At 39.6% G+C, this 27,786-nt stretch overlaps 2 protein-coding genes and 1 long non-coding RNA gene across 13 annotated transcripts in view; 1 reads left to right on the plus strand and 2 right to left on the minus strand.

The window, feature by feature from the left end:
* The window catches only part of LOC116153084 (uncharacterized), a 60,075-nt gene extending 57,866 nt beyond the window's left edge, over positions 1 to 2,209 (minus strand). The window contains exon 1 of the long non-coding RNA XR_004136801.2: positions 2,072 to 2,209. This is a non-coding gene — a long non-coding RNA (uncharacterized LOC116153084). The remainder of the gene's footprint in view (positions 1 to 2,071) is intronic.
* METTL21A (methyltransferase 21A, HSPA lysine) lies at positions 1,705 to 11,464 on the plus strand. Of its 4 annotated transcripts, none has more exons than XM_031451924.2 (4): positions 1,705 to 1,868; positions 2,732 to 2,911; positions 4,458 to 4,569; positions 9,934 to 10,577. In XM_031451924.2, the coding sequence occupies exons 2-4, from the start codon at positions 2,765 to 2,767 to the stop codon at positions 10,329 to 10,331; spliced, it is 657 nt and encodes a 218-aa protein (XP_031307784.1). In that variant the 5' UTR covers positions 1,705 to 1,868; positions 2,732 to 2,764; the 3' UTR covers positions 10,332 to 10,577. The 4 variants fall into 4 exon arrangements, with proteins under 4 accessions (XP_031307784.1, XP_064341121.1, XP_010983748.1 ...); XM_064485051.1 differs by lacking the exon at positions 1,705 to 1,868 and adding an exon at positions 11,084 to 11,464 and having other exon boundaries at positions 1,875 to 2,911; positions 9,934 to 10,250; XM_010985446.3 differs by lacking the exon at positions 1,705 to 1,868 and adding an exon at positions 1,875 to 2,293.
* A 2,745-nt stretch (positions 11,465 to 14,209) lies between these two features.
* CREB1 (cAMP responsive element binding protein 1) overlaps positions 14,210 to 27,786 on the minus strand; it is a 57,621-nt gene continuing 44,044 nt past the window's right edge. For 7 of the 8 annotated variants that reach the window (XM_031451913.2, XM_064485048.1, XM_031451912.2 and 4 more), the window contains one exon: positions 21,652 to 22,554. In XM_031451913.2, coding sequence (XP_031307773.1) covers positions 22,410 to 22,554 — 145 coding nt within the window. In that variant the 3' untranslated portion in view covers positions 21,652 to 22,409. Of the gene's footprint in view, positions 20,673 to 21,651; positions 22,555 to 27,786 lie in introns of those variants that run through there. The other variant, XR_004136798.2, reaches the window with a different exon arrangement.

The raw sequence follows: 27,786 nt of genomic DNA on the forward strand, positions 1-27,786 counted from the left end.
AGCCAATCTCAAAAGGCTATAAACTATACGATTCTAACTATATGACATTCTGGATAAGGTAAAACTATGGAGAGTATTAAAAAAAAATCAGTGGTTGCCAAAGGTTACAGAGGAAGGAGGGATGGCTATGTAGAGGACAGAGGATTTTTAGGAAGTGCAACTGCTCTGTATGGTACTATGATGGTGGATACCTGCCTTATACATTTGTTCAGATACAAAATGTATAACAGTGAACAAGTGTAAAGTGTACAAGAGTGAACCCTAATGTGTAAACTCTGGTCTCTAGGTGATAATGATGTGTCAGTGTAGGTTTATCAACTGTAAAAAAGGTACCATTATGGTGGGAGATGTTGATAATGGAGAAGGCTGTGCTTGGCACAGAGAGTGTATGGGAAATTTCTGTACTTTCTTGGCAATTTTGCTATGAACTTAAAACTGCTCTCAAAAATAAACTCCATCACATACAAAGTTAATAATAAGTAATTGAGCAAAGCCAAAAAAAAAAAAAAAAAGGTAAAAGATCTTCACTGGTGACCTTCAAAGTTCACTTCAAGTCACCTTTTGCAGCCCCAGGCCCCCAGCCTTCACTTGGAAGGTTAAGGAAATCTGGACAGAGTGGGGCACGCCCCCTGCGGGATAAGAGAGGTGACGAGAGGGGGTGGTTTAGGCCTGGCCTGAGCCTCTTACAGGTGGCTGCTGGCAGGAATCACCAGGGCACTCTAAAAAATACCAAAGCTCGGGCCTCATCGCACACCAACTGAGACTCTTCCGGGGGCAGAGTCCAGCTATACGGAACTGAAAAACGCTCCTGTTCATTATAACGTGCAGGCAGAGCTGAGAATCGCCAAGAGAGACCAGGGGTGGGTGGGTTTCGGGGGCTGGGAATCAACGTTGGAGAGAAAAAAACCTTCCCCAGAGGATGCGCTCCCCCTCCCCGGCGAGGTCACATTCCTGGGTGTTCACTCCAGCCGCGCGCTTTCCAAGGGCCTGCGGCCAGGTGCCACCCTTTCAGCAGTTTCCGCATCAAGAATGGGTTGTCCCCAGGCAGATGTGCTAACCATCTGCCCCAGGAGGAGGGAGACCCACATCTCCCATAGACCCCGCGCCCCGCTGCATGTAGCAATTCAGGTCCGGGAGCCACGTGCGGGCTCCGCGTTTGCACTCTAGTTGAGAAGGGCTTTGTCACGTTTCCCACTCTACTGCCACGGAGCGCGCGATTACACCAATTCGGACCTCACTAGGGTGACACGAGGACGAATGGGCGACCATGTATTCTTCGGAAAGAATTTTCTCCTACGCCCACTAAGTGGTCACCCTTAAAACTAAAAACAAGAGAGCGCACAGATTTAAAAAACACCTATTAAAAACCGCGCGTGCGAGAACGAGTACAAAGAAAAGTGGACCCGGCGCCAGAGCGCGTCCAGCGCTGGGCTGGCGGCTTCCCGCTCCCTGTTCGCCATGGTACCCATCCTTCCGCGCACCTGCCCGCGGCTCAGCACCTCGCTCTCCCCGCCACCGCCGCTCTCGGCGGCCCAGGAAACTGACTTGTTGGCCTGAATACCTTGGGGACCGAGGGAAGGGGAAGGCCCACCCCCGCCCCGGCCCCAACCCCAACCCCGCCGAACCGTCCTGGCCCCGGCCCCCTGCCCCACCCTCGCTGAATCGCGCCGCCAGCGCTCCGGGAGCACTTGTCCGGCGGTCTCGGGTAGGGAGACCGGAAACACGCGCCCCGAACGCAGGCCGCCCAGCTCCGCCCGCCTGCCGGCGGGTCTCCCGGCTCTCCGGCCCTTTAAGGCCTGTCATTTCCGCCACCGACCTCGGGGCGGGGAAAGCGACGCGCGCGCCACGCGGGGGCCGCCTCCGGAGCCGTAAGTGAGGCGAGGCTGCGTCGCGGGCCCCACTGTGTGGCAGTCCCGGCTCCCGGAGCGGCGCGGGCGCGCCCTCGGCTCTCGGCAGGGAGGCTGCGGGCATTCGAGCGGCTGGACGGGCGGCCAGGGGGCCCCTCCCCCAGCTCCCGCTCCTACCCCGCCGGTTCCCGCAGCTCTGGGGCCGGCGGAAGGGACGTGCGTACCTGTCGGCCCTTCCAGTGGGGCGGACTGGGGGCAGGTTGGGGGGACTCCTGACAGGCCTCCGAGCTGCCAGTGTCCGAGTCCACCCTGAACCTGGGAGCGACTGGGAATCCGCGAGTGTCTCACTTCCGGTCTCCAGGAGATGGAACGGCGTCGACCTTGTATATCCAACGGGTGTCAAAAAGCAGGAAAATCATACCGTTAAACCCCCAGTTTAAGTTCAGGTTCGGGTCCATAGTGGTCACTCTTGAATGCACTGATTTAGAGGGAGTGAGGGGAGACCAAAACAAAACAACGAAAACTGCCCAGCCAACCGCAGTAGGTTGCTGCTGCAGTCCACGCGGGACCGGGGCAGTTTAGAAAGCGCTACTTTCTAGGCGGCCCTGGGCTGTCACCCGGCTTCGCTCACTCTTTCTTACCCCTCAGCGAATTCACCTGACATCCTGCAGGAGTCGTACAGTCTGGGTTCTCAATGCCAAAGACTTCCTTTGTACGAATTCAGAGCGAAATCTCACTTCTCAGAAAAAAAGGAGTAGACAAAGCCTTCCCCCAGATCTGTTTCTTCTTTTGAACTTGTAAACGACCTTAAAAACATTTGGAGCTACTTAAGAGAGAATGCATTTTCTGGCTAGAGCGTCACGCAGGAATCCTTTGCCCCACAGCTTTGCAGGAGCAGAGAGCTGGGCGCAGGCGCGATGGCCCTGGTGCCCTATGAGGAGACCGCGGGAGTGGGGCTGCAGAGATTCCACAAGCCTCTTGCCACCTTCTCCTTTGCAAACCGCACGATCCAGATACGGCAGGACTGGAAGCAACTGGGAGTCGCAGCGGTGGTTTGGGACGCGGTAAGTAAGCCCCTGGGGCCTCTGAAAAAAAATCCACAATTCATTATTTTAAGACTGGTGTTTCTTTAAAAAAAAAATAACAGCTTTATTGGGATATAATTCATATAGCATATATTTCACCTATTTAAAGTGATGAGTTTTTTTTTAAAGTAAATTCACAGAGTGGTACAACTATCACGACACTCAATTTTAAAACATTTTATCACTCCACCCCACCCCAAAAAACTTATATCCATTAAAATAACTTCCCTGCACCCTCCCTGCCAAATAGATTGCATTTTAAGGGTGAGTAAAGAAAGCTGAGAGAAATTAAATCACTTGCCAGTAGTTTATGCAGCGGTGAAGAGGGAGGACTGAAAAGAAAGCTGGGGCCCCTAACTGCTTTGGTCACTGAATCAGTTTTTACATTAAGTTTAACATTGCACAAAGAATATTGCAAAGTGATAATGCCCCAAATGAAGATCATGTGTTTTTTTTAAGTTTTCCATAGCTGTAATGATCAAAAAGTTGTACTATAATTGCTCCTTTGCTTCTTCCTCTCCCACTACTGTTTTGTCAGCTTCTTGTGACAGAGACTTGCCGTCAGCATCTAGCATCACACCTGGGATTCTGTGGGAGCTCATTTAATGTTGGATAAATGATTGGCATAGATACAATTTTACAGTCTTAACATTGTATTAGGGATGCTGGAAAAAACATTTAGGAATAAAAATCTTGAGATATCTTAACTGAGTAACATCATTTTTAGGAACCCAGTCTAGGGTAACTACATGAAAAGTTTTCCCAGAATGGGTAATAAAAGGATACATAATAGTGAGGAATCGGTGAGCCTCCTATATTCTCACCAAGAAGAGGAATTGCTAAGTATACTAGTAGTATGTGGCCATGAAAAGCAAAGTATATTTAAAAATTATGTTAAGAGTATACACTGCTTTTATAGAATTGTATGTAAACGCTAACTCACACACCAAGTCCAGACTTTTGGCTAAAACCTTACCTTTTGATACCGGCCCCGGGGTGGGGGGTGATGACTGTTAGGAACGCGGGAGAGCAGGAGGAAGGAGCGCAGCTCTGGGGTGCTTGGCGCTTCTCTGCTTTTCCCCTCTGGGTGATGTTGTGGTCTTGCTGATTTGAACTTGGTTTAGGAACTGGACATTCCTTTAAGCAAAATCACAGAGACTGTTCATGTCAGCTCTGCCAGAGTCATTTTGTAAACTTTGAGTTTAAAAGTGCTGTGACACACTAAGGAATTTAAACTTCCTAGATTGAGCAGGACCCTGTCTTGGGTGGGCAGTGTCCCTGACCATGGCTGTCCACTTAAGGGCATCTGGTGGGGCCTGGGGCAGCTGTGCTGTGGGACTTAGTGTCTGTGCTCTAGATGACCTCCCAGCAGCAGCTGAGTTCTGTGGTGTTGTTAAGCTGGGAATTGAAACTTGCAGTGGGCGAGGGGTGTGTGCTGTCTTCCTGCCAGCACAGAGCCTGCTTGAAACCCTTCAGCCCCTAAAGCACATGTTGACTTTAATCGAAATGCTGTGTTTTGACTCAGGCTGTCGTTCTTTCCACGTATCTGGAGATGGGAGCTGTGGAGCTCAGGGGCTGCTCTGCCGTGGAGCTGGGTGCTGGCACAGGGCTGGTGGGCATAGTGGCTGCCCTGCTGGGTGAGTGTGACACGCTAGCTCACGCCTTTGTGAGGGGGACTCATAGAGGGGTGCCTTTTCTTGACGCAAAACCACTGTTAGTTTTCCTCTTACTGGATTACTTTTCTTTGCCTTGTACTTACTATGAGTCACAGGCCAACTGCTGTGTTCTTACCTCCAGGAAGGCTAATTCCTTGTCTCTCTCCCATCCTGTTATTTATACTTCTCATAGGAGATTGCTTTGCCCCATGCAATTCTGTGATGCCGATAATATGATCTTAAGGTGACTTTGAGTTCAGAGAGAATTGCCTTGTGTGTGTACATGTTTTTTTACAGTGGAGGTGCTTTCCCATATACTCTCTGATTTAACCCCGGGAGGCGGGTAGAGCAGATAATCTCTTACCTTCATTGCTGAGAAAACTTTGCTGGTCTTTTTCTCTTAGGGAGGGCTGGCCCCCCTGGAGTTTGTACTGACATCTTGTATTAAACAGTATGCAGTTCTGAATTCATGTAAAGTTTTGAAAAAAAAATTTTTTTTTTGGCATACAGACATTAATCTACGCCTAGAGCATTTTTAAGCTTTATTTTTATTTTATTATTCACTGTTGACTCCCTCCTACAACTTTTGGCTCATACACTTCAAGCTACCTGATGACTGGATGGACCAGCCTTTAAGCTACAATATATAATATTCACCACTTCAATATTGTCACCTGGGGCTCTTATTAAAATGCAGATTCTGCTTCCATGGGTCTGGAGTGGGGCCTGAGAGCCTGCATTTCTAACAAGTTCCCAGGTGACGATGATGCAGTGTATGTGGAACACACTTGGGTGGTAAAGATCTAGAATTCCATCACATGTGGACTGGTGCTTGAGAGCCCACTGGAGCCCTACTTCTGTCCTGTCCTTTTTTTGGGTAACATTTCTTTTTCAATATTCCTTTCTCTGATTAGATTTTGCCTTCCAAAGTTCGCTGGGGAGCATGGGCAGGGGCTGTGGGCAGGATATACATATAAACTGATTTAGGTCCATCTATGGGATCCCATGGCACTTTCAGTCACTGGGGAGGCCCTTAACCATACACCACCTTGTGTTCTCCTCAAGTTAACCTTGTATCACCCCTGTGTATGTTAGGTATATTTTTGATTTTCTGCAGTCCCATCTGACCTTTCTGCCTGTCTTATCAAACCCACTTTTCCCAATAGCTGTCAGAGTGGCCCAGCTAAGATGCAAAAGTGATGAGGTGACCCCTGCTGAAACATCCCTGTGCCTTCCCGCTGCCCGCAGGCCACAGCCCAGGAAGGCTCTGTCGTCTCATTCGGCCTGAGTCTTCAGCCTCACTCTTTTTCAGTGCAGTTGCGCAGTTTGAAATTCCAGTGCCACACACACTGCTTCTGGCCTGTCGCTTCTGCCTTGAATGACTTCTCTTCACCTTTTTTCCTTTGGTTAACACCACATCTTTCAAGAATAAGTTCACATTTCCCTTCTTTCCGAAATCTTTCTTCGACTTTTGCCCCTCTCGAAGACTTTCTCCTTTGTGGCCACATTGGCTGGCACACCCACGTTCCTATGTTTACTCCCCACATTGCTTCATAATTATGTTCACATGTCTCTCTCATGGGACTCTCAGTTCCTAGAGAGCACAGACTTTCTTCCTCATCTCTGTCTCCAGTACATAGTATGTGCTCCATTGTTCGGGTACATTAAGGTGTTGCTTACAAAACTACAAACTAAAAGGGATGACAATTGTTTACACGTTCTTTTTCCTTTACCAAGTGAGTGACAGGAGGCTATGTTGTCTTATTGGGTCAGTTTCCATGAGTTTTTCATGAACTAAACATTATCTCATCTTTCCCCATCACCCAGCGTAAATCTCACAAGCAGTCCTTGTATCACCATCTCCATGTACAGTCCACAGCCTGGACTTCCTCGCTTCATCTTCTTCATCCTCTTCATCCATGTTACAAACAGGGTTAAGTGCAGCTCTCCGCTTGTTCCAGGCCTGCACCGGGCAGCTGAATGTGGTGCAAGGAAACAGACCACTGCCAGGTCTCATTTGAAATCCTGATCAGGACCCTTGGGTGGCTCTGCGTGCTGCTGGGGAGGTCCCCTCTGCAACCTCTTCTCCTCCACTAACCTCTAGTCCTCCTTCCTCCACTTTCACTCTCAGCGGATGATGTTTCTTCTTCTCTCGCTGAGAAGATTGAAGCAATCAGGAGAGAACTTCTGTGACCTCCCAGCACTGCCTCTGTCCAGTGGGCATCAAGCCTCACAGTCAGCCTTTGCTTCTGATGCCTTATGTCGAGGGACAGGGACTGTCTGTCCTGCCCTGGGCCAGCCCCCTCTCGCCTATTCCGGGACGTGGCTTCAGTGGTCCTCTTTCCTGCAGAGGACCATCGCTTTTCCCTCTTTCTGCCTGATCATTCCCTTCAGCGCACAGACTTGCTATTCTTTATTCCATCCAAAAAGTAAAAATTAGAGCCTCTTAATTGCCTGATTCTAGTTCTGTGGCAGGAAATATATAAGTTGATCCTGAAATGTCTTGTCATATCAGATCGCAAGGACGCTATCAAGGATGACTGGGCTTCTGTCACAAGTCCACTGGCAAAGGATAGGACAGTTGAATGTCAATAGTGATGACAGCAATGGGTTTAAATACATCAAATATGTTTAATCCATGAGTTTATGATACAACAACAAAATAAACCCAATTAGTCATCTTTGGAGGATGCTTAGAAACTGACTCTTTGACATTTGGTTTATAAAAGAGGAGAAAGGGGCAAAATTTATCCTGCCTTTCCTATTCAAACAATTCCTATACAAGATGAATAACCAAATAGTAATTGAAAGAAGCTTTCTCAACAAATAAATGCAAAAGGAATCTAATAAATTAAGGCTCTGGGCATTGAAGATACATGATTGCTCACGTGGCAAAAACAGAGCCTACCAGATGTTACATCCTCTTGATGAAAAATACCACCAACTGCCTCTGAAATACTCTTGTTCAAAAAATCAGCCTCAAGTCAAACAAATTTACAGGAGTTACAGGGAAAGAGGATCATGTTAAACTATGTAAATGGCATAATCAGCAAAATCTAGATTGTAGGAAACTGTAGGACAGAGGATCTGTTTCTTCCCTAAATTGCAGGAGAGAAAAAAAATAAAGGAAACTGATAGATTAAAAGAAACTTAAGATACCGTTTACCTAAATAAACAAATGACCCCCCCCCAAAAAAAAACATAGGCAAGATGATAGTATTCTGTGGGTGGATACTTGGGTGATAAAAATTGAGTAACTAGTAAGGGAGTGAGTCCCACGAGAGTCGGAGGAGAGGTTACCCGAGGGTGGGTTGTGTTTGGGCCGTGGCCTGGCCTGTGCCGGGAGTCCGGAGGGGTTTCAGCAAGGTGCGAGCCAGCAGCTCCTCTACCTGCACCACCGTGCTGGCCTCCTCGCAGGTCTCCTTGCTTCTGGCCCTGCCCCGCTGCTGGAATTCTGTGAAAACCTATGTCAGGTCATTAGCACTTCTGCTTAGCAGTCTCCAGTGGCTTCCCATCTCACTCAGAAAAAGCCAAAGCCTTTTTGAAACATGACCTGTGAGGTCCTAGGTGATCCGCCTTCTCCTCTTACTTCTCTGCCTTCTGTCTCCTCCGACTTCATTCCTCTTCACTCACTCCAGCTACTCTAGCTGCCTCCTCACCCGCACCCGGAGGCCTTGGCTCTCACTCTTCTCCCTGCCAGGAATATGATTCCCCCCGACAGGCATTCGGTTATTCCCTCACCTGGCACCTCCTCAGTGAGAGGCCTCCCCTTTCTACCCACCTCTCTTACTTCCTGACATTTCATGTCTCTCGTTCCTGCTTTATTTTTTTCCTTAGTGTGTATCTCTAGCTAACCTGCAGGACATCCTACTTTTCAAAACACCTCTAACTGCTTATCCCCTTACGTGAAGGTAAGCTCTATGAGGATAGGGGTTTTTATCTCAAGGCTCAGGGTAGCCACTTGGATATTTGTAGAGTTGATGGATGTTACAGGGGATGGTCAACTGACATTAAGATCCTGCTGAAACTCCTGGAACACCTGGCAGGTTAGAAGTAGCCTCAGAAATCCCTGAGACAGGCATTAGAGGATCTACATCTAAGAGCTGTTAAAATGAACACCAAGGTGATGTGCAAAAGACTAGATCACTTCTGTACTGCCGGCAGAGAGCTCTGTAGACTGTCAAGAAATCCGTAGTTAAAGGTCTAAGTCAACCCAGGAAAAGGCTGTCTGTGATTTCTGTTCTCAGAAGAGATGCAAAGTACCACTGAATTCTCATCAGGCAGCACTCTGTCCAGCAGGGAGTGGTCAAAGTGGTAGGTGTGTGCGTGTAAAATCTAACAGCTTGCCCATTTTCACAGTATCACACTCAGGACTGTAAACGTCAAATTGAATTACCTACTGTCCTGATGTGACACGTCAAGACAAGAAACATTCAATATAAGCTGCCACTGAAACGGTGCTTCCAGCAGCTGGTCTGGGATCCTGTGGGGGATTCCCAATGAAGGATACAGACTGAAGGATGCAAATGAGAAGTCACTGTATGAAAGCATGAAGCATAGTTTTACATTTCAGAATTTATGGGGCCTAAACCAAACAGGATCACATGTTTTACAGAGTTATTACAATACAGATGAGGTGTTTCAATACAGATGTGGTTCACCGTAGGGGTAACTACCAGTTCAGTCTTCTCTCAGCCATATTGGTTCCTAAAGTTGGGTCTTTTAGTACATGGTAAACAACCCACAAGAAACAGATTAATAAAATATTGCCTCATTTTATACATTACATGTAGAAACTTAGCACTTAGAGAACATGATCTCACATTTTGACCTACAGGTTTTTAATACAACGTAGTCATTTCTAAGTTTACCATTTTTCAGTAATCACCCATGTATTACATACATGTGTATATGTATTACATGAATACTTGTAACAGCATAAGGAGAGGTAGACTGGGATTTCTTAGTAGCCAGTTCATCTTTTCCTTGATTTTTTTTTTTTTTAAAGCTTTAACCCCAGGAAGGAGCCTTTCCCTGTTTTTGGTATCTTATCATCTTCATAATCATTTGCGCCCAGATTTTTCATCCTTGGATTCCATTTTACTCTGAGGCCTACTGACTTAAAGACAGTGATCTGATATTGAATGAAGTATAACAGTAGACACCACCTCTAGACAATGCGAAGGAGGTCCTGGCCATTGCTCTGATGTAGTGCAACTGTCCACGAAGGGCATGATCTTCTGCATCTCAGGCAGAATATTTTGAGGTACTTACCCTGCTGTTAACTTCATCCCTCTACCTATTAGTTGTACTGATGTGCACATTACTTTCTGTCCCACATTCTAGGTGCTCATGTGACTATCACGGATCGGAAAGTAGCATTAGAGTTTCTTAAATCAAATGTTCAAGCCAACTTACCTCCCCATATCCAACCCAGAGCTGTTGTTAAGGAGCTGACTTGGGGACAGAATTTGGGGAGTTTTTCACCTGGAGGATTTGACCTGATACTTGGAGCTGATATCATATATTTAGAAGAAACATTCACAGATCTTCTTCAAACATTGGAACATCTCTGTAGCAAGCACTCTGTGATTCTCTTAGCTTGCCGAATTCGCTATGAACGGGATCACAACTTCTTAGCGATGCTGGAGAGGCAATTTACTGTGAGTAAGGTTCACTATGATCCTGAAAAAGATGTACATATTTACAAAGCACGGAAGAGAAACCTGAGGGAGGACTTGTAGTTGGCTATAATTTATAATAATGTTGTCATCGAGTGTGTCAATTAAGGTCTTAGACTGGGAATATAACCACATTTAATGAAGTGGCTTACTGTGCAAAGAGACTAACCAAGGGTTCTCAAAAGACAGAACACACGTGCAGTTTTAAAACAAAGCAGCACTTTGTCCCATCACTGTGACTTTTTAGTTATATTGTTACTCACTCTGAAATTCATTTAACATTAAAGGAAAGTGCGAGATTTTGGTTTATGTTGTTTCTGTATCCCATGCTGTTCCCTCTTGATAAACAGTTTTCACTGAGGTTATCTCTGATGAAGGGTTGGTATAAAGTCATCTTCAAAGCACTGAGCTTATTTCGGTGAGGCTAGATCATGCAAATCATTTAAAACACATTGTTAAGACATATGTTTAGCCCCGCTTTCCAATTTTCTGAGTGTAAAACAAGAGGTTTAATGTACATTCCCTGAGCTGTTAATGCCCTTGAAATCTTTTGTCAGCCCCATTTAGATCTTAAATACTTTTGCTTGTTTGAGATTAGGTTGTGAGTTTTCTGAGGTCCCATATGCTTCTTGGCTTAATTTCAGATTTAGGTATATAAACAAAGGAGTAAATAAAAATAAAATTTTACTTTTTGATAGCACCTAACATCTTGGACCTCCATGTGCTGGAAATGTTACTGTCTTCAAATCAAAAGCTGTAGTTTCTCCCTTCAGCCTTACCCTTTCTCAAACATTGTTTTTGTCTTTCTTTCCTAGGCTTTCCCTGCCTCCTTATAATGCACAGGATGACAATGAAAAAAAGTATTAAATCTCATCCCTTCATGGGAGGTTAGCTCCTCAAGTAGAAGCTCCTTTCATATTGTACGTGTAATTGCTCATTCAATGTCTGTGTTCCCCAGAAGACTGTAAGCTTCTTGAGGGCCAGGAATGCTTCTGCCTCTTTCATTGTTGCCCCCAGTATCTAGCATATTATAACCAAATGTTTGTTGAGTGAAAAATATACATTCCGTTTAGAGGGAACTGATCTTTGGTTTAATTTGATTGCCACATTCTTTTACGATTCTCTTTGATAAGACTTTATGAAATCACACAAAGCCCATCCCTCCCTTCTTTTTTTTTTTTTTTTACAATGTAAAAGCTCAAACTACAGCTTAAACGGATTTAGACCACGAGAATATTATAATCTCAGTATGGTATTTGGCACTAGAGATAGATTTCCTTTGTAGAACAATAGAAACAAGACCTCCTCCTCCCTCTTAACCTTTTAATGCGTATCCTGGATGTGAACACAGCCAATACTTTGTTTTCTACATATATTTTAAACAGAGGTTTAACTTTAATAAAGGCGAATTAAAGGTTCTGAGCATTCTGTGATGTACCACTTAAACACAATTCTGAATAATACTCATGAGATAGAAATATCCACAGCTTACCAAATCCATATAGTGCCAGTACTGCACTATGGACATGGAAGGTCTTTTAAAACAAGTAAAATAAAAGCCTTGCAGTATCAACAGCACCACAATGAAAGGCCAACCCCATCTAGGTATGTTATTAGAAATAAATATATTAACTGGAGTTCAGCGCCTTTACTTTAATCTCTCTAACTGTGGAGAGAGGTGTTAAAATGTCTCTGAGTATGGATGGGCTAGAGTGGGATGAGTTGGAGAGCCTGGATGCTCTACCAAGTGAAGTCAGCAATGATTGGGTTGTTTTACATTTTCATAAGATGTTAAGAATCAAAATAGTTGAAGGTAATTTTTCCCCCCTTGTCCTACAAATAGAAGAAAAAGTGAGAAAAATTCAGCAGGAATAGTTCGGTTATCAAAGTGAACATCTAGTAATTTTTTTTTTTTTTTGACTTTGGGTTTGCTGTCAGAGATCAGGTTCCCTGGGGAAATAGAGATGAAGGTTAAGGTGCAGAAAATTTACATAGGAATGCTTTCAAGAGCAAATACCTCCGAGGGAGTAAAAGTAGCAGGACAGGTAAAGAGGAAGAAATTGGGTTGGGATGCTGTCAGGAAAGTCCTCAGTGGAATTCAGAGCTGGGATGGCCCAGAGTTGGGCCATACTGAGGCAAGGGGGTGGGACTTACATCCTTGTGTAGATTAGTCATTGGATCCCAGAAGCATATCCTTGGGATGAAGAGAATACCTGAGAAACACAGCTGAGAGCCATCAGCCACTAACAGAGGCTGGGGAATGAGTGCTTCAGGGGCATGTGTGGGGCGAGGGGGTAAGAGTATATATGGATATTATGCCACACAGTCCACTATAAATGTCAACAAAGTTGCGACATTTTTCACTTACGGTAAAGAGATTAATTTATCCCATAAATGTGCATTTTAAATGTGCTTGCTTTGTCTTCAAGCTGAGGTTAGAAACATAGTCTCATCTAAACCTTTGAACTGTTACGCAGTTAATTTAGCCATTGGTGTCAGTGACTTTGCTGCCAGTTAGAATCAAATACTGCTGCCAAGATGCTAAGTTAAAATACACATATGACATCAGGTTCTTAGAGCCACCGCCACAAAGTACGTGGTTCTTTTTGAAGCAGATTACTTCTTAAGGTTATCTTGCTTTAGTTCCTAATAGTACTACTTGAAGCCGTGGTACCATCTTCAGACAGATTCTAGTGGTACATTTATTCTTTCATACTAAAGGATCAGCATTCTAATCGATCAAAATACTTTATCTAAATGAACTGAACACTAGATTGAAAACTGAGGCCCGAATAACAATATTGTCTGAAATGTTTTATCTTACCAAATACAGTGTTTGCTCCTATAAGACAAGGACTGTACCTCATATTTTATATTTCAAGTGTTAACACAGTGTCTTCTTCATAAAGGGAGTTCAACAAGCATATACTCATGAAAAACAGATTCCTTTAACAGATCAGTTAGCTCATTACATCGCCTATTCTCAGGGGTATCAAAACATAAAGCATACTCTCAGTAACAAAACTGTCATGAACTTATGTAAAAGATTCACCTCCAACATCATTTCCATCTCATCTTCCATTTAACTAGAGATTTTAGTTTATGGTGGTTTTAAAATAGAGGATACATATGATAGAATTTTCTGTCAATTTTTAAATCAAGAAACAAAAATAATTTAAATACTTTTAAAAATCACTTTTTAATGTACCAATACTGGTAAGAGGGTCTAGATATAGGGCCTGACATAATAGTTGGTGAAACAGACGTGGGATTTATTTTAGTGTCAGAGAAAGTTGTAATTCTGCTCCCTAGAACCCCTACCAAGACAGAAGCAGCATGCTCAAGAGCTCTTCAGCAAGAACGAGGCGATCAGCTTCGGCGAGTACAGGGCCCTGCTGGGGGAGGCTGGAGAGGTGGGTTCTCTTAGCACTGACGTAGCACTGCGGGAAAGCAGGGCAGTCCTCTGTTTTGTCACTTTAAAAGTTGAGAATTTGTTAGCTCAAGTTTCTTTCTGCTTTAAAATCATGTTATGCTTTTCTTTCTACAACCAGAGAAAGGTTAAAATGTAGCACTAGATAAGATGGCATACTGAAAAATTGTTCCCTAGCTGAGAACAACCGTTTTTCAGGGAGATTAGAAGAGGGAGACAGTATAACAGAGGTGAAAAAGGGGACTGCTTCCTTCATAACCTTGTGTTAAGACTGGTTCTGCTGCTTCTAATGTTTTCCTTAAAAAATCATATAGATAGACTATGAAGTTTGACATAAAAAATACCAAGATATTTTTATTAGCAGATTCTTAATAATGCTTAGGAAACAACTTTCAAATATTAAGAAAACCAGACTTAATGAATAACCTATGTCTGTACAGTGGGATACTTCATACGTGTCAGACTGAGGTAAATGTACACATGGTGAAATGTTAACTTTTGCCAATACACATTCAGTGAATAAAAGCACCATTTATGTAAAAAAGGGAGTAGAGAATATACATTGCATTTGCGCACATATGCAGACTGACAGTAAAAGGACACATAAACTGCATTTTTTATGGCCTGCCCATTTTGTAGTTGTTTTTCCCCAAATGTACCAAGTTAAAAAAATAAGAATGAGGATATTATCATGAAAGTGAAAAGAAAATGTACAGAATGGGAGAAAATATTTGTAAATTATATTATCTAGTAAGGGTCTAGTATCCAGAATATATGAGGAACTCAAAAAACAAACAAAACCATTAACAATGAGCAATGAACTTGGACATTTCTCTCAAAGAAGATATACAAATGGCCAAGAAACTCATGAAAAGATGCTCAGTATGACTCAAACACTGGCACATGAATGTCCACAGCACTATTTACAATAGCCCCAAAGTGGGAACAACCCAAATGCCCATGAACAGATGAGCAGGTAACAAACTGGCATATACATACATTGGAATATTATCTAGCCATAAAAAGGAATGGAGTACTGATAAATGCTAGTGTGGAGGAACCTCAAAAACATTGTTAACTGAAAGGAACCAGACTCAAAATGTCACACATTGTACAATTATGTGACATATCCAGAATGGGTAAATCTACAGAAACAGAAAGCAGATTGATGGCTGACAGGTGCTGGAGGGAGGGGAAAATTGAGAGCAACTCTTTTATTTTGGAGTAACAAAAATGTTTTGGAACTAGATATGGGTGGTAGTCATACAACATTATGAATGCACTAAATGCCGCTGAAGTGTTCACTTTAAAATGATAAATTTTGTTATGCTAATTGCACCTCTATCAAAAAACAGAAGTAACATTCAAACTCTTGGGAATTACCTTTCCTCTTTGTTAGGCCCACACTAGAATTCTAAGCCCTAGTTTGGTCAATGTGCTTAAAAGTTGTGGAGAAATCAAAATGCATGACGAGAGGAAGGATAACACTGATTAAAGCAGCACTTTTCTGGGTTTTTGCCTTGACCAGTTCAGTGGATAATGGTATCTACAAGATGGAAGAGAATCAGCTGAAGGAAGAGATTTAGAGGAGAAACTAAGTTGTTTTAGACCTGTTTTGCAGTTGGACTAGAAATGACAAATACGGGTCTGGAGCTCAGGACTAAAATGGTACAAACATGTTGGAATTGTTTCCTTGGCCGTGTCTTAGAGCTTCTTGAAAACAGGGACTTTTCAGTACCCAGAAGTGTGTTCTCAGCAAGTATGTGTGAAGTGAGCAAGTGACAGCAAAGGTACAGATGGAGAGAAGATAAGACCCTCTGTTTTTACTGGAGGTCCAAGCACCTGAACATGCCTTACAGGGAGGTCCTGATCTGCTTAGCACGATCCTGGTGTACACCTGTTGTCCCTGTGTAATATCATCTTTCACTCTCAAAAATGTCTGTACAAAAAATTATGTGGCCACTCCTTGTAGAAGAAAAAAAGGGAACAGAACTCATCTAATTCCTTCAATACAATGGCAGGTGTAACAAGCTTAACATCATGGCAATTTAAAAAAAAGTACTTTAGATTGCAACCACTTACTTCCAGAAATTAAATCAATAGTACAGGAGAGGAATTTTTATTCTTGTGCTTTAAGCAAAGAGCAGATTAATCACACTCCTCCCCTTTCCTTCCATTTTATATGATCACAGAACTTTAGAATTACAAGGGGATCTAAGAAGTCATCTGTTTTTAACGTTCTTCCAGTGCAAACATGCATTTTATGACATCAGAGACAGCTGGCCATGTCTCCTAATGGTTGTCTCAACAGTGCAGTAATATCTCCAAATCTTCAAATAGGCACTGTTCAACTTTACTGAAAAAAGAAATCTTGTGCTAAAAACTAGAAATACAGTAAAATTCAGTAACTGAAGATATATTCTTGTTGCTTGAATTGGTTTTCTGTTCCTGTGAAGCACAAGTTTATGATATATTCTAATATAACTTTTGCTCTTTAACAAAATAAACCCAAGTCCACAAAACATAGCTTAACATGACCAGAAAAGATCAAAACAGAGATCCCATCCCCAAAAAAGAGACTTACAAAGTTTTTTAAAGCATGTTTATGTGTCTGCACATAAATGTTTGTGTAAAAAGGGCATTATGACAGTTGATACCACAAAGAGTACAGTAAGAAAAAGCACTTTATGACAATATTTCACAAATTCACAAGGATCACTTTAATATACAAAGCAATTGCTACCATTCTGAACACAAAGCAGCTAATATGTACATAGTGTTAATAAAATGAATTATAACTCAGTACATTTTTTCTCTTTACACAGATAAAGCACAAGAAGATTTAGGTAAAAAAATTAAAACAGGGATGTTTCTAGAATGTAGGGAATTTTATTAGAAATGTATTTCCCTCACTATAGTTATTGATTTAGTATTCAACTCCAATAGCAGCATCAGAGTTAAAAGTCAATAAATACCCTGTTTTGTGCTGACAGTTTTGGGGGGAGGTATTCTTTACCCCAATCCTCAAGGAAAAACCAAAAAACCAAAACGAAAAACCCAAACACCTTTCTCTCTAGAAGCTTCCCTGATTATTTTGTTTCTAAAAAGTTTCAAGTGATAGAGTTAGGTTAGAAATAATTCCTTTATTGGGCGGGGATGACAGCTGACATGTGACAAATCAGTTGGGGATGACTTTACATGGAAAACTATGAATTAGCACTCTTCCTTGCCACCCTAATCTATACTCACGGAAAAATGTTGACAAATTATTTCCCACTTTTAATATAAGTAATTTTATTACGTATACAAATTGGAGTGGCACCTGGATAAAAATACAATGTCTATAAAGCATTTATTTACCAATTGAACTTTAAAAACTTAAGAAAATAAAAGCTCCCAACACAATGCAAGACCATTTCACTTGGCCAACAAACATAAGATCATTATCTGCAGGGATCTTCTTCCTTCCCTACCAATGTTTAAACCATCTCAGATTCACTCACATCTCTGAGATGCTCCTCAGACAGAAGCTTGGAAATGCCATACTTCTGTAGGCAAGTATTATATAATGCCTGTATAAAGTAGGTAAAATGTGAATTTCCTACTGTTTTGACCCTTTCAAGGGCATTTCCTGAAGACTGTTCATTTTCCTTTTACTTGCTGGTGAGAATTCAAAATGTATCCTGTTTTACCCAGCTAGGACCTGTATGCACAGTACCAGAATGCAGACAGGTCAATATTTTCTCTCTGTGCTAAACAACTCTGCCTGTTTATAATATCAACTTGCTTCACAGGCTTTGTTCTATTTTTTTCTATTTTTATTTTTTTAAAAAATAAATTTCAAGCTAAAACACCTGAAATATAATCCCTCCATTCAAACGTTATCTGGTCCCTCTTAAAAGTTTGTCTGTCCCCTGAGGACACATACAAAGGCTTAAGCTACATTCACTAATCAGTAAGAACTTACCACAAGCAGATGAGACAGATGGAACTTCAGCACCCTGTTTGATTTATTTGAAAGTCTTCCATACTGACTCAGCTTCATGATATGTTCGACCCCTCAGGGATTAGTGCCTCTCTTAGCCATTGATTCTTGAAAGTCAAGGAAACCAGTTCCTAGTACATACAGCGACTGTGCAGTCAACTTAAAAAAGTCAACATATCAACATTAAAAGTATTCAAGATACATGTAAGCCATCCAACAAAAAATTCTAGTTGTGCTTTGTACAACTGAGTGAACAAGTTTATCCCACAATTCTTCACCCACAGGCTTACTCACTTCACTTTCCCCATCTCATCTGAAATCAGTCAGATTTCAGTAGCATTTCTTTGACGTTAACAATGCCAATTTAAAGTGAAAAAACTTAGTCAAATGTGTTCTTCATGATGATAATAATTAATTGCCTTGAAAAATCTTTTACTGTTTTAGACAAATTCATGGATATCTTGGGATTCTATAAACAGTATTAATGTTGGGGTGAGGACAGAGTCTCATTTAAAATTGGAAATAAATATTTATTCACTTGAGAGTTGCTTTTCCTTCTATCTTTATCCATGATGAAAATGAGTGAGATAGGGTTTGAACCCATCTTTTAATTAATTGAGCTAGTCAAATTTAATTTCCTGATATTTTTCTTTTATAGCTGTTTATAAGGCTAGCCTGTAGGTGCTAAAATATTTTAATCAATGAAAGGCTTCCATAAAAAAGCCACATGATTTGACGAGAGGAGAAAAGATGTAAAAAGTCAGATGACAATTAATTGGTGAGGGAATTTCTCAAGTTTGCTAATACCCAAACTGGGTTGTTTTTAAAAGTGCAAGTTACACCAAACATTTACAAAATACATAATGTAAATATAATCCAAATAAATATACAACTTTTGTAATAAGTCAATGGGAAACAATATACCAACAGTTTTCAGGGTATAAAGGCAACAAATAAAGCCTCTTGGAAAAACTGAAAAGGTGTTTAACAATTGTCTCTAAAACCCATTTTAATTCAAAATCTTAACTTTAAGATATTAGCCTTTATTTTAATCCTGCAAAATGAAGCAGCTTTTTGATCTTCAAAATAAAGAGACCAATTTATGCTAACAGCTGATTGCAGCTGATTACAGAATTAAAAACATACTAGAAATGAAAGAAGAAACCTAGATTGACGTTACTTCAAGTAAGTAAAAGCATCCTGGTTTAAATAAACTTGTTTCTTCCTAAGCCTTTGTATGATTCCACATGTCACCCCAAAATGGTCAAAATGATAGTAGGGATTAGGCCTGAGAGACAGAGATAAACTTCAGCCAGATGACTTCTGATCGGATAGCCTGCCTGACTGGTATTGTGCTTTCAGATACTAGCACTGCTGCTGACTTACCATCAAAACACATTTTCTGACAAAAATCCCTGCTCAAATAAAAACACCAAAATTTCTCCCCCAGGATGATTTGTGAAAAATCAGTGGTACCTTTTAGAAGCTGTCTTCAAAGTGTTCTCACCACTGTTACATAGCTGCCAGAGACAAAGCACAAAAACCAAATACTTTGGGGGAAAGGGGGCGCTCGAGTGACTAAAATCTAAAAGTATCAAGCCAAAGAAAATCAACAATAAAAGAAATAACCTGGAAGGAAATTAGGAGATAAAAAAAATCAATCATGAGTGTTGGAGTAATGCAGTCCAAGGAACTACCAAAAGGGATGCAACAGAACACGCAAAAATGTAAAATTTCATCTGACCTCAATATACTATAATACTCAGCATTCCTGACGTAAGAGCTCTCAGAGCTTCAGATTATATACTGTATGTATATATATATATGTACACATATATTATACAAATGCCACCTCCCCCCCGCAAGAATATCTAAACGAACAGAGCACCTATGACAATATTATGGTTGCCAATATGGTACTTGAGTTTGAGAAAGAATGAACTTAAAAATTACATCTGATACCAGTTTTTTCTAATGTCAATACATTGGATCTAGCCCTTTCTAAGCCACTTTTCAGTTAAACACTATCAAAGCTTGAAAACTCATAAGAGCAATATATCAAAAATAAATCCCTCCCACTTCATTTTTATTAGAGTTAATCTGTCCTATAGATAAAAGTGCCACATGGCCCTATATTTGCAAAGTGAGCAATACCAAACTTGCTATTTTCTAGGCAAATCAGTAGCATATATACAGATTCCTATGATGACATTTTTATTCCCTTTTGGCCAATATGAAGAGAAAAAAGCATTTATAATGTGGCCACATATATTCTTGGCTATAAGATTTTTTTTTAAATTGTTATTTTCTTAATAAAGATTCTCAAAGCTGCATGCTTAAAAACAAACACCCCCCCACCCCAATTCTCATTAAAAAAAGTCTGCACAAAAGATGCTTAATTTCTTCTACCTGTATAAACTGAAATCTTCAAGTCTCTTCAAGGGTCTAAACAGATTCAGCAACAGAATATATTACCTCAGCATTAAGCAACTGACTTCAAACCAGTGCAATCATCCTTAAGGTACAAAGGACCTGGTCTTGATAACTTACAAATCCAACCAGTTAAAATGGATGTGACTGCCTTGACTTATCAGGGACTAAGAGGACCACCAACTTTCTAATTAAACAGAAAGCCTCAACTTTTGAAAAACACTGAATTGCTAAATACTAGGCAATTTTCATTTATATAAAGCTTATGACTTTCAAAATGTCCAGTTTTGACATTTTAATTCATTAAGAAAGTATTCTAAGTTTGTGAATAGATTTATGATTTTTTGATTGGTTTCTGTTAAACCAGTTTTGGAAAATGATATATCTACGCTGGTATACAAATAACTTTTATGCTATAACTTTCCCCATTAGCTCAGCAGGATAAACAACAAACTTTACAGTCATTTGAAAGCCTTCTTGAGAATCTGGTGAACTGTCCAAATATAAGACTACATCACTCAATTCTTAGAATGATGTTCCTTCATAAACTCTGTTCATCCTTGAAAAAAGACAATGGTTTGTTATAAACAAAATATACCATTTACAAATATTAATTTAAAAATCTTACTTTTCAAAATGGACCCAATAATTAACACCCATATCTGCATATTCTGTTAACATATTAACAAACTTAATTTTTAAAAATAACCCATGACTAAATACAAAACAGTAAATTCTAGACTCCCTTTTAAAAGGAATAACCTCAAATAAGAAATTATATAATCTAACATGTCAGTTTCCAATTTTTTAAATTCACCTCAGTCTTTTTTTAAGGGTAACTTTTAAATTTATCACGCTTAGTGAATAAAATGAGTAATAATAATTAAAAGTAGTTATCAGAAACAATGTATGATACATTCAAATACAGGCTGTTATAGTCAGGAGTTAAAACAGGCAGCTCCTTTACAGAACAACAAAGGCTATGCATTATACTGGAAAGCTAAAGTATAACTATCTTTTTTAGAAGAAAACAAAAAAAAAAGTTTGCAAGAATGACAATCCAAATGTTGTACAGTACAGCAGTCATTCAAATTTGTCTGAAGAAAATTATTTTCCTTGGGCATATACTGTACTTTTAAAGAACTAAATCCTTATAACTTCTTTTCATTAAAAAAATTCACTGGATACTGTCAGTTTGTTAATATGGAAAAGATTTAAAATCAGTATTTTTCTACAACACATAACATTTTATAAACAAATATATCACTTTGCTTTAACATCTTGAAGGCTTTCCTGATGGTGGTATAATATAAGTGCAAAGGGGAACAGTTTAATTAGACATATCTTTTTAAGTAAAATGAGTGACAATATAAATAGTTTTGAAGGCGATGACAAAAACATTTATTTAAAAACCTTGTAATATAACTCAAAGGATTGGTTTACTAATGAGCATCTTTTTACTAAGAATTTAGTACTAAACTAAAACAAGCTTTGTACTTTTACTTACTTTGATTTAATTTAAAATTCGAATACCATGATTTTTCATTCAGTTGGTTACTTCTTTTAATGTATTCAAAAATGTTGAACACATACAGAACTGAATTAAGAAGCAACAACTGCCCTATGGAAGAGCTGTAGTTAATACAGAATGTTTTTTAAGAACCAAGGACAAGTTTTCAGTATTGAAAAGAATGTACATAGAAAGCACTCTGAATTCATTCTTAATTTCTTCAACACCATTCTAAAATTCTTTTTTTGGAGGGTATGTCTCAACAATTTTACATAATTTACAACATAAATGTGAAAACGTCAATTTGGCAAATCAATAGTTCTTCATTGCACCTTACTTACTTTATGCATGTGGCCCACACATTACTTCAGCTCAGGAGGCTGGGGTAATTCTGTCCCTAAGGCAATCAAGGAGCTCAGCACAAACCTTGAAATCATTAAAAAAAAAAAAAAAAAAAAAAAAAAAAGATTTTCTTTTCCTCATTTCCCCCATCAATTTACAAGTAAACAAATTATTACTTCTTGAAGAGGGTGGGGGATAAAAAGCAGAAGTCTCTTCATGATTCCTGGTGCTGATAATTTCTTGAGGGGAGAAGTGGAGGCAGGTGTTGGAGCATTCACAGTTTAATGCAAAAGCACAAATGAATGAAATTCTGTAGCTGCTTTCAGGCAGTTTTGCGCATAGAAAAAAAGAAATGTTTAGAAAATAAAATGTTTATTTTGTCTTTCTGGTTGTGGCCATGCCAGTCCTTTTCCCACCATAACAGGTGAAAATTTAAATCCCAAATTAATCTGATTTGTGGCAGTAAAGGTCCTTAAGTGCTTTTAGCTCCTCAATCAATGTCTTGTTTTGGTTTTCAAGCACTGCCACTCTGTTTTCTAAACATTTCACATATTCTTTCTTCTTTCTACGACATTCTCGTGCTGCTTCCCTAAAGCAAAAAAGGACAAGAAAAATGATGCAATATTTCTACAACGTTTGAGTTAGATAGAATACATTTTAAAAAAAGATATAGCTTAAAGCAACAAACATTTTAATATATTATAGATTAGGCATTTGGAGAAATATAAAGAATGGCTGGGAAATTGTTTTATATAAAATTTTAACATAACATGGAAAGTTGATTAAAAAACATTCTAAAGCATCAATTGATGGGACAGAGGGGTGGCAAGCATTCGCATATTAAAATAAGAATTACTATATTTTGAAGTAGAATACAACATTCAAATGAATGTTAAATAAAAATTTTAAAGGTATCTTTAACTTGGAGGATACCTCTTGAAGTTTCTCAAAAATTTCCATCTAAATATTTTTAAGACTAGAAGAGAATGAAAAGATTCTCCCATTGGACTGTACTGGTGAAAGGACAGACAAACAGACCAATGAAGCAAGCTAAACAGCCAAGAAACAGACTTTACAAATATGGTCAATTAAATTTTGATGAAAGTACAAAGGCAATACCATAGAGAAAGGACAGTCTTTTTAACAAACGGTGCTGGAATAAACAGGTGTCCATATGTAAAAATGAACCCTGACACACTTCACACCTTATATGAAAGTTAACTCAAAAGGGATCATAGACCTAAATATAAAACATAAAACATAAAATTATAACACTTGATATTGAGGAATTGGAACTTTCATACACTGCTGATGGAAATGCAAAATAGTACAGCCACTTTGGCAAACAGTTTAGCAGTTTCTTATAAAGTTAAATACAGACTTAACAGTCCATCCAGCCAGCCCACTCCTAGATATTTACTCAAGTGCATTAAAAGTTCATATAAGAACCTGTATGTAAGTGTTTACAGTAACTTTGTTCATAATCCTCCAAAATTGGAAATAACTACAGAGGAAATTCAAGGTGAATGGATAAATAAATCACATCCATACAATGGAATACCAGGGATAAAACTAACTACTGATTCCTGCAACACCATCAATACATCTTAAATACCTTTTGCTATGTGAAAGAAGCCAGATTCAGAAGGTTACACACTGTATTTATATGAGATTCGGGAAAACAGAAAACTAAACAGATGGAAAACAAGTCAGTGGTTTCTAGGGGCTGGGAGAGGGGGTAGAGGATAACTACCAAGTATCACAAGGGATTCTTGTTAGGGTGGTGTAAATGTTCTGTATGGCACTGTGAGGGCAGATACAGAACACCATACATCTGTCAAAATCCACAGAGCTATACAACACAAAGAGGAAAGTAATGAAAAATAAAAAATAAAAAACAGGATGCTGAGAATCCCAGAACTGGGATTGAAGATGTTGTTGACAAATCTAACTGTACTATAAATGTATGACATAACCTCACTGAAGAAGGTGGGGAAAAAAGAAGCAGACCTAAGTAACTATGAAATAGTCTTTCACTGGTAGTTTAAGGCTAAAAACAAAAAGAACTGTCCATAAATACTGTATTGCACATTTGTTTCTCACAGGGGTACAAGTTAGCAATTCTGAAACTGTATTATATGATACTAGAGTTTAACAAATATGTAAATAAGTTGTCCTTAATGGGAAGCCAAGTTTCTGTCAAAGAACAAAGTTATAAACAAGCAAAGAGGGGAAGAGAAGGTTAAAATGAATTCTGTGGTTACATATTAGAATCAGAGGGGCTAGTACAAACTTGTATTTAACAGGTACAGAAATATAGGTGTGTGCATACATGCGCTAGTGTGTAGGTGTGTACACACACACACACCCTAGCTCTGTCTTTCAGGAGAGCCTGTGAAACCTCACATATACCTAATGCCCAGCTGATTTCTAAATACCATCTTCCAATAAAATAAACTATGGCTTACTGAAGAAATGGCTGATTTCAAGGCTAAGGCAGGGAAAACACAAGGTAAGAAGTTGAGCTGAATGATCTTGTAGTGCCAGAAAGTAAAAATGTGCTTAAAGAAAAGTAAGACATCATTGAAAGGACACAGAAACCAACCTGTAAGGACTCCCAATGGCCAAAGCTGGAATATTCTTAACAACACCATAATTAAATAATATTGAACTATAGCCCAAAGAATAAATATCCTTAAGACTGTCTTTAGGTTTTTTTTTTTTTGGGGGGGGGGGGATTAGGTTTATTTGTTTATTTTTAATGGAGGTACTGGGGATTGAACCCAGGACCCTGTGTATGTGAAGCGCGTGCTAAACCACTGAGCTATTAACCTCCCCATAAGTCAAACGATATAAATAAATACGTGGGGAAGAAGGGACAGAATGTCCTTATAGAAGAATTCCAGTTAATGAATGTAGAAGGGATGGGGAAATAGAAAATCCTCATTAGAATATCACAGTAATAATTACTGCAGGAAAGATTCACTCATGAATACTAAAGGTAGTTGGCAAAACTTTAAAGAGAAATATATTGGCATAGACTCCAAGTATCTCCCCCAAAATACACCAGTTACTTTGTTGGTTTTCACCTATGACCACAAATTCTTTGATACTCTCCTTTCCAGGAGGTGGAATTTAGTTCTCCTTTTGAATGTGGGCCAAATTTAGTAACTTGCTTCTAAGGAAAACAGCATAAAAAGAGAAAAATGGTAACTGCAGAGGGGACACTGGACAGCACTTTATAACCAAGTGATCAAAGTTAACACTGCCAGGAATGAGTAATATTGATATGTGTGCCCTGATACGATGTGACAAAAAGGATACACCACGCCTCTGGTATTCTCCCCCCAAATCCATTACCTTCCTTTAATCACAATGAAACACCACACAAGCCCAAACGGAGGGACATTCTGAAAGAAACTTGACCACTACTCTTCAAAAGTGACATGGCCATGAAAGACAAGCAAAGAGAAATTGTCACAGACTGGAGGAGATGAGGAGCCATGCATACTACATGTAATGTGGTACCCTGGACTGGATTCTGGCAGAGAAAAGGAATAGAAGTGGAATAACAGGAAATTAAAATAATATGGATAGTTCAGTTAATAGTATTGTATCATGACAAAAAAACCTATGTTAATTACTATACATAATATATAACAATGCTAATTTCTTAAGTTTTGATAAACATAGCCTGGTTATGTAATGTGCTAAAATTAGAGGAAGCTGGATAAAGAGTATCTGAAACTCTGTACTATTTTAACAGCTGTTCCCATAAGCTAAAATTATTTCAAAATAAAAAAATGTATACTAAAAATATATTATTTATCTTTGCACATATATATTAGCGGCAAAACTATACTCCAGAATGTTAACATTCTTCTGGGTGGCACAATTAGTGGTGATTAAATATTTTCTGATGTGCTTATAATGAGTATGTTTTACTTCTGTAATAAAAATAAGTAAAAATGGGATCATAATACATATTCTTTGGTAACCTGCTCTTTTCCACGGTGAACATCTTCCCTTCTCAATACAGAACACATCTTTATTATTAATGGTTGGTTTTATACAGTTGAAAAGATGTACCTTAATTTACATAGCATATACTTTATTTTGAATTTTCACTTTAAAAAAAAGCCCTATTTTCTAACTCATTTTCCATGAATCTGCCCCTTATCATTAGTCTTCTGATTTTATTTGTTAAAATGTTTCAAGTCTGTTTGCTTTACTAGCTTACCTTTCCTTAGCTAATCAGAGATTTTATATTTTTAAGTGATCAAACCTACTTAACCTTCTCCTTTACTATTTCTGCCTCTCAGAAACCTACTAAACTCTTCCTGCCCTCTAAAATAAGCTAGGGGTAGTGGGTAGTATTACCTCCACAATTTTTTACTATTCCCTCCCTGTGGAAAGAGCACACATCCCCACTTCACTGACTTTGGGCTTGTCCTTGCCTGTGCTTTGGCCAATGTACCTGAGTGGATGTGATGTTCACCACAATCAAGCAGATGCTTTAAAAAGCAATGCCCCTTTCCTTTTGCTACATGAATAATAGGCCTCAAAGAGGTGCTCCTCCTCCGGCTGGGAGCATGTGGAGAGCAACAGCAGCTGACCTGTGGCTGCCAAAATGTAACGTAAGTGAGGAGATAATTTTTACTGTTCTAAGACACTGAGATTTTGTTAATTTTTTGTTACTGCAGCAACACAAAATAATGTAACCATCTATATTTGGTTTTACAATATTTATTACTTATCTTCGTTTTTGAGTAAATGGCAATTTGGATGTTATAGAATTTGGGGATCACAATGTTTTATCAAAGTTTAGTTTAAGAAGATAGGTCGTTATTGGGACATTTATCCTAGTCAATATGTTCAGGAGAGTACTTCTCTAACTTTTCCACGTAAGTACCCACAATGGCAGAAAACTAAATATGGGGGCACAGTCCAAAGCAACTACTGCTAGTGTGAATTTCTTTCAAATCTTTAATTTTACCTTAAAATTGTTACCTTAAAACTTTTGAGCGAAATAAACATTCAAGGAAAGCGTTCTATGTTTGCCTCTTGGTGCTACATGTCTCCAGCACACTGCCATGTGTTCCAGTTTGAGTGGCAGAGCAGGAGATGATGGCTGTACACTGGAATCTGCTATGCAGCATGTACACAGGCTTTGGTGCCAGACCCAAGCTCATATCTCAGTTCTACCTGTTTCTTAAAAGGTGTGACCTGTGGTAAGATATTTAACTTCTTTCTGAACCATATCTCCTCAGTAAAGTGGAGATAAGCTTCTCTTTCATTATAGGTAGAACTAATAAAATATGTAAAGAAATCAGGTGTCCAGCACATACTGGACACTAATAAATAATATCTCAAGGGAAAGGTCAAAGCCAGAATATATATAATTAGGCTGTACTAGCATATAGGTGATACCTGAAATATATGGGTATGGATGAAAGTTCCAAGGGAAAATCTAAGAAGTAGGTAGAAGACCAGGTGAGTAAGCCAAAGAAGAGTTTAAGGGAAAATGAGTAGTCAGAAGTGTCAAATATTCCCATAAAGGTAAAATGAAATGAAAAGAGAATACTAGATTTGCCAAGTGGGAGGGCTTCTGAACCTTTCTATAGACATAGAAGTGGTAATGGTGGTCACAGAAGCCAGATTCTTGTGAATGGAAGTTGAAAAAGCAGAGCCAGCAGTAATCTGGGAATAAAGGGGAAAGGGAGCCACAGCAGGGACAATGGGAAGTTTCCTTAGGGTGTAATTAAATCCAAGCCAAAGTATTTTACTAAAGAGTCCAGAGTAAGTCAGGTAGCTTCCCTGA

The sequence above is a fragment of the Camelus dromedarius genome, chromosome 4 (genome assembly GCF_036321535.1).
Source record: "Camelus dromedarius isolate mCamDro1 chromosome 4, mCamDro1.pat, whole genome shotgun sequence".
NCBI lineage: Eukaryota > Metazoa > Chordata > Mammalia > Artiodactyla > Camelidae > Camelus > Camelus dromedarius.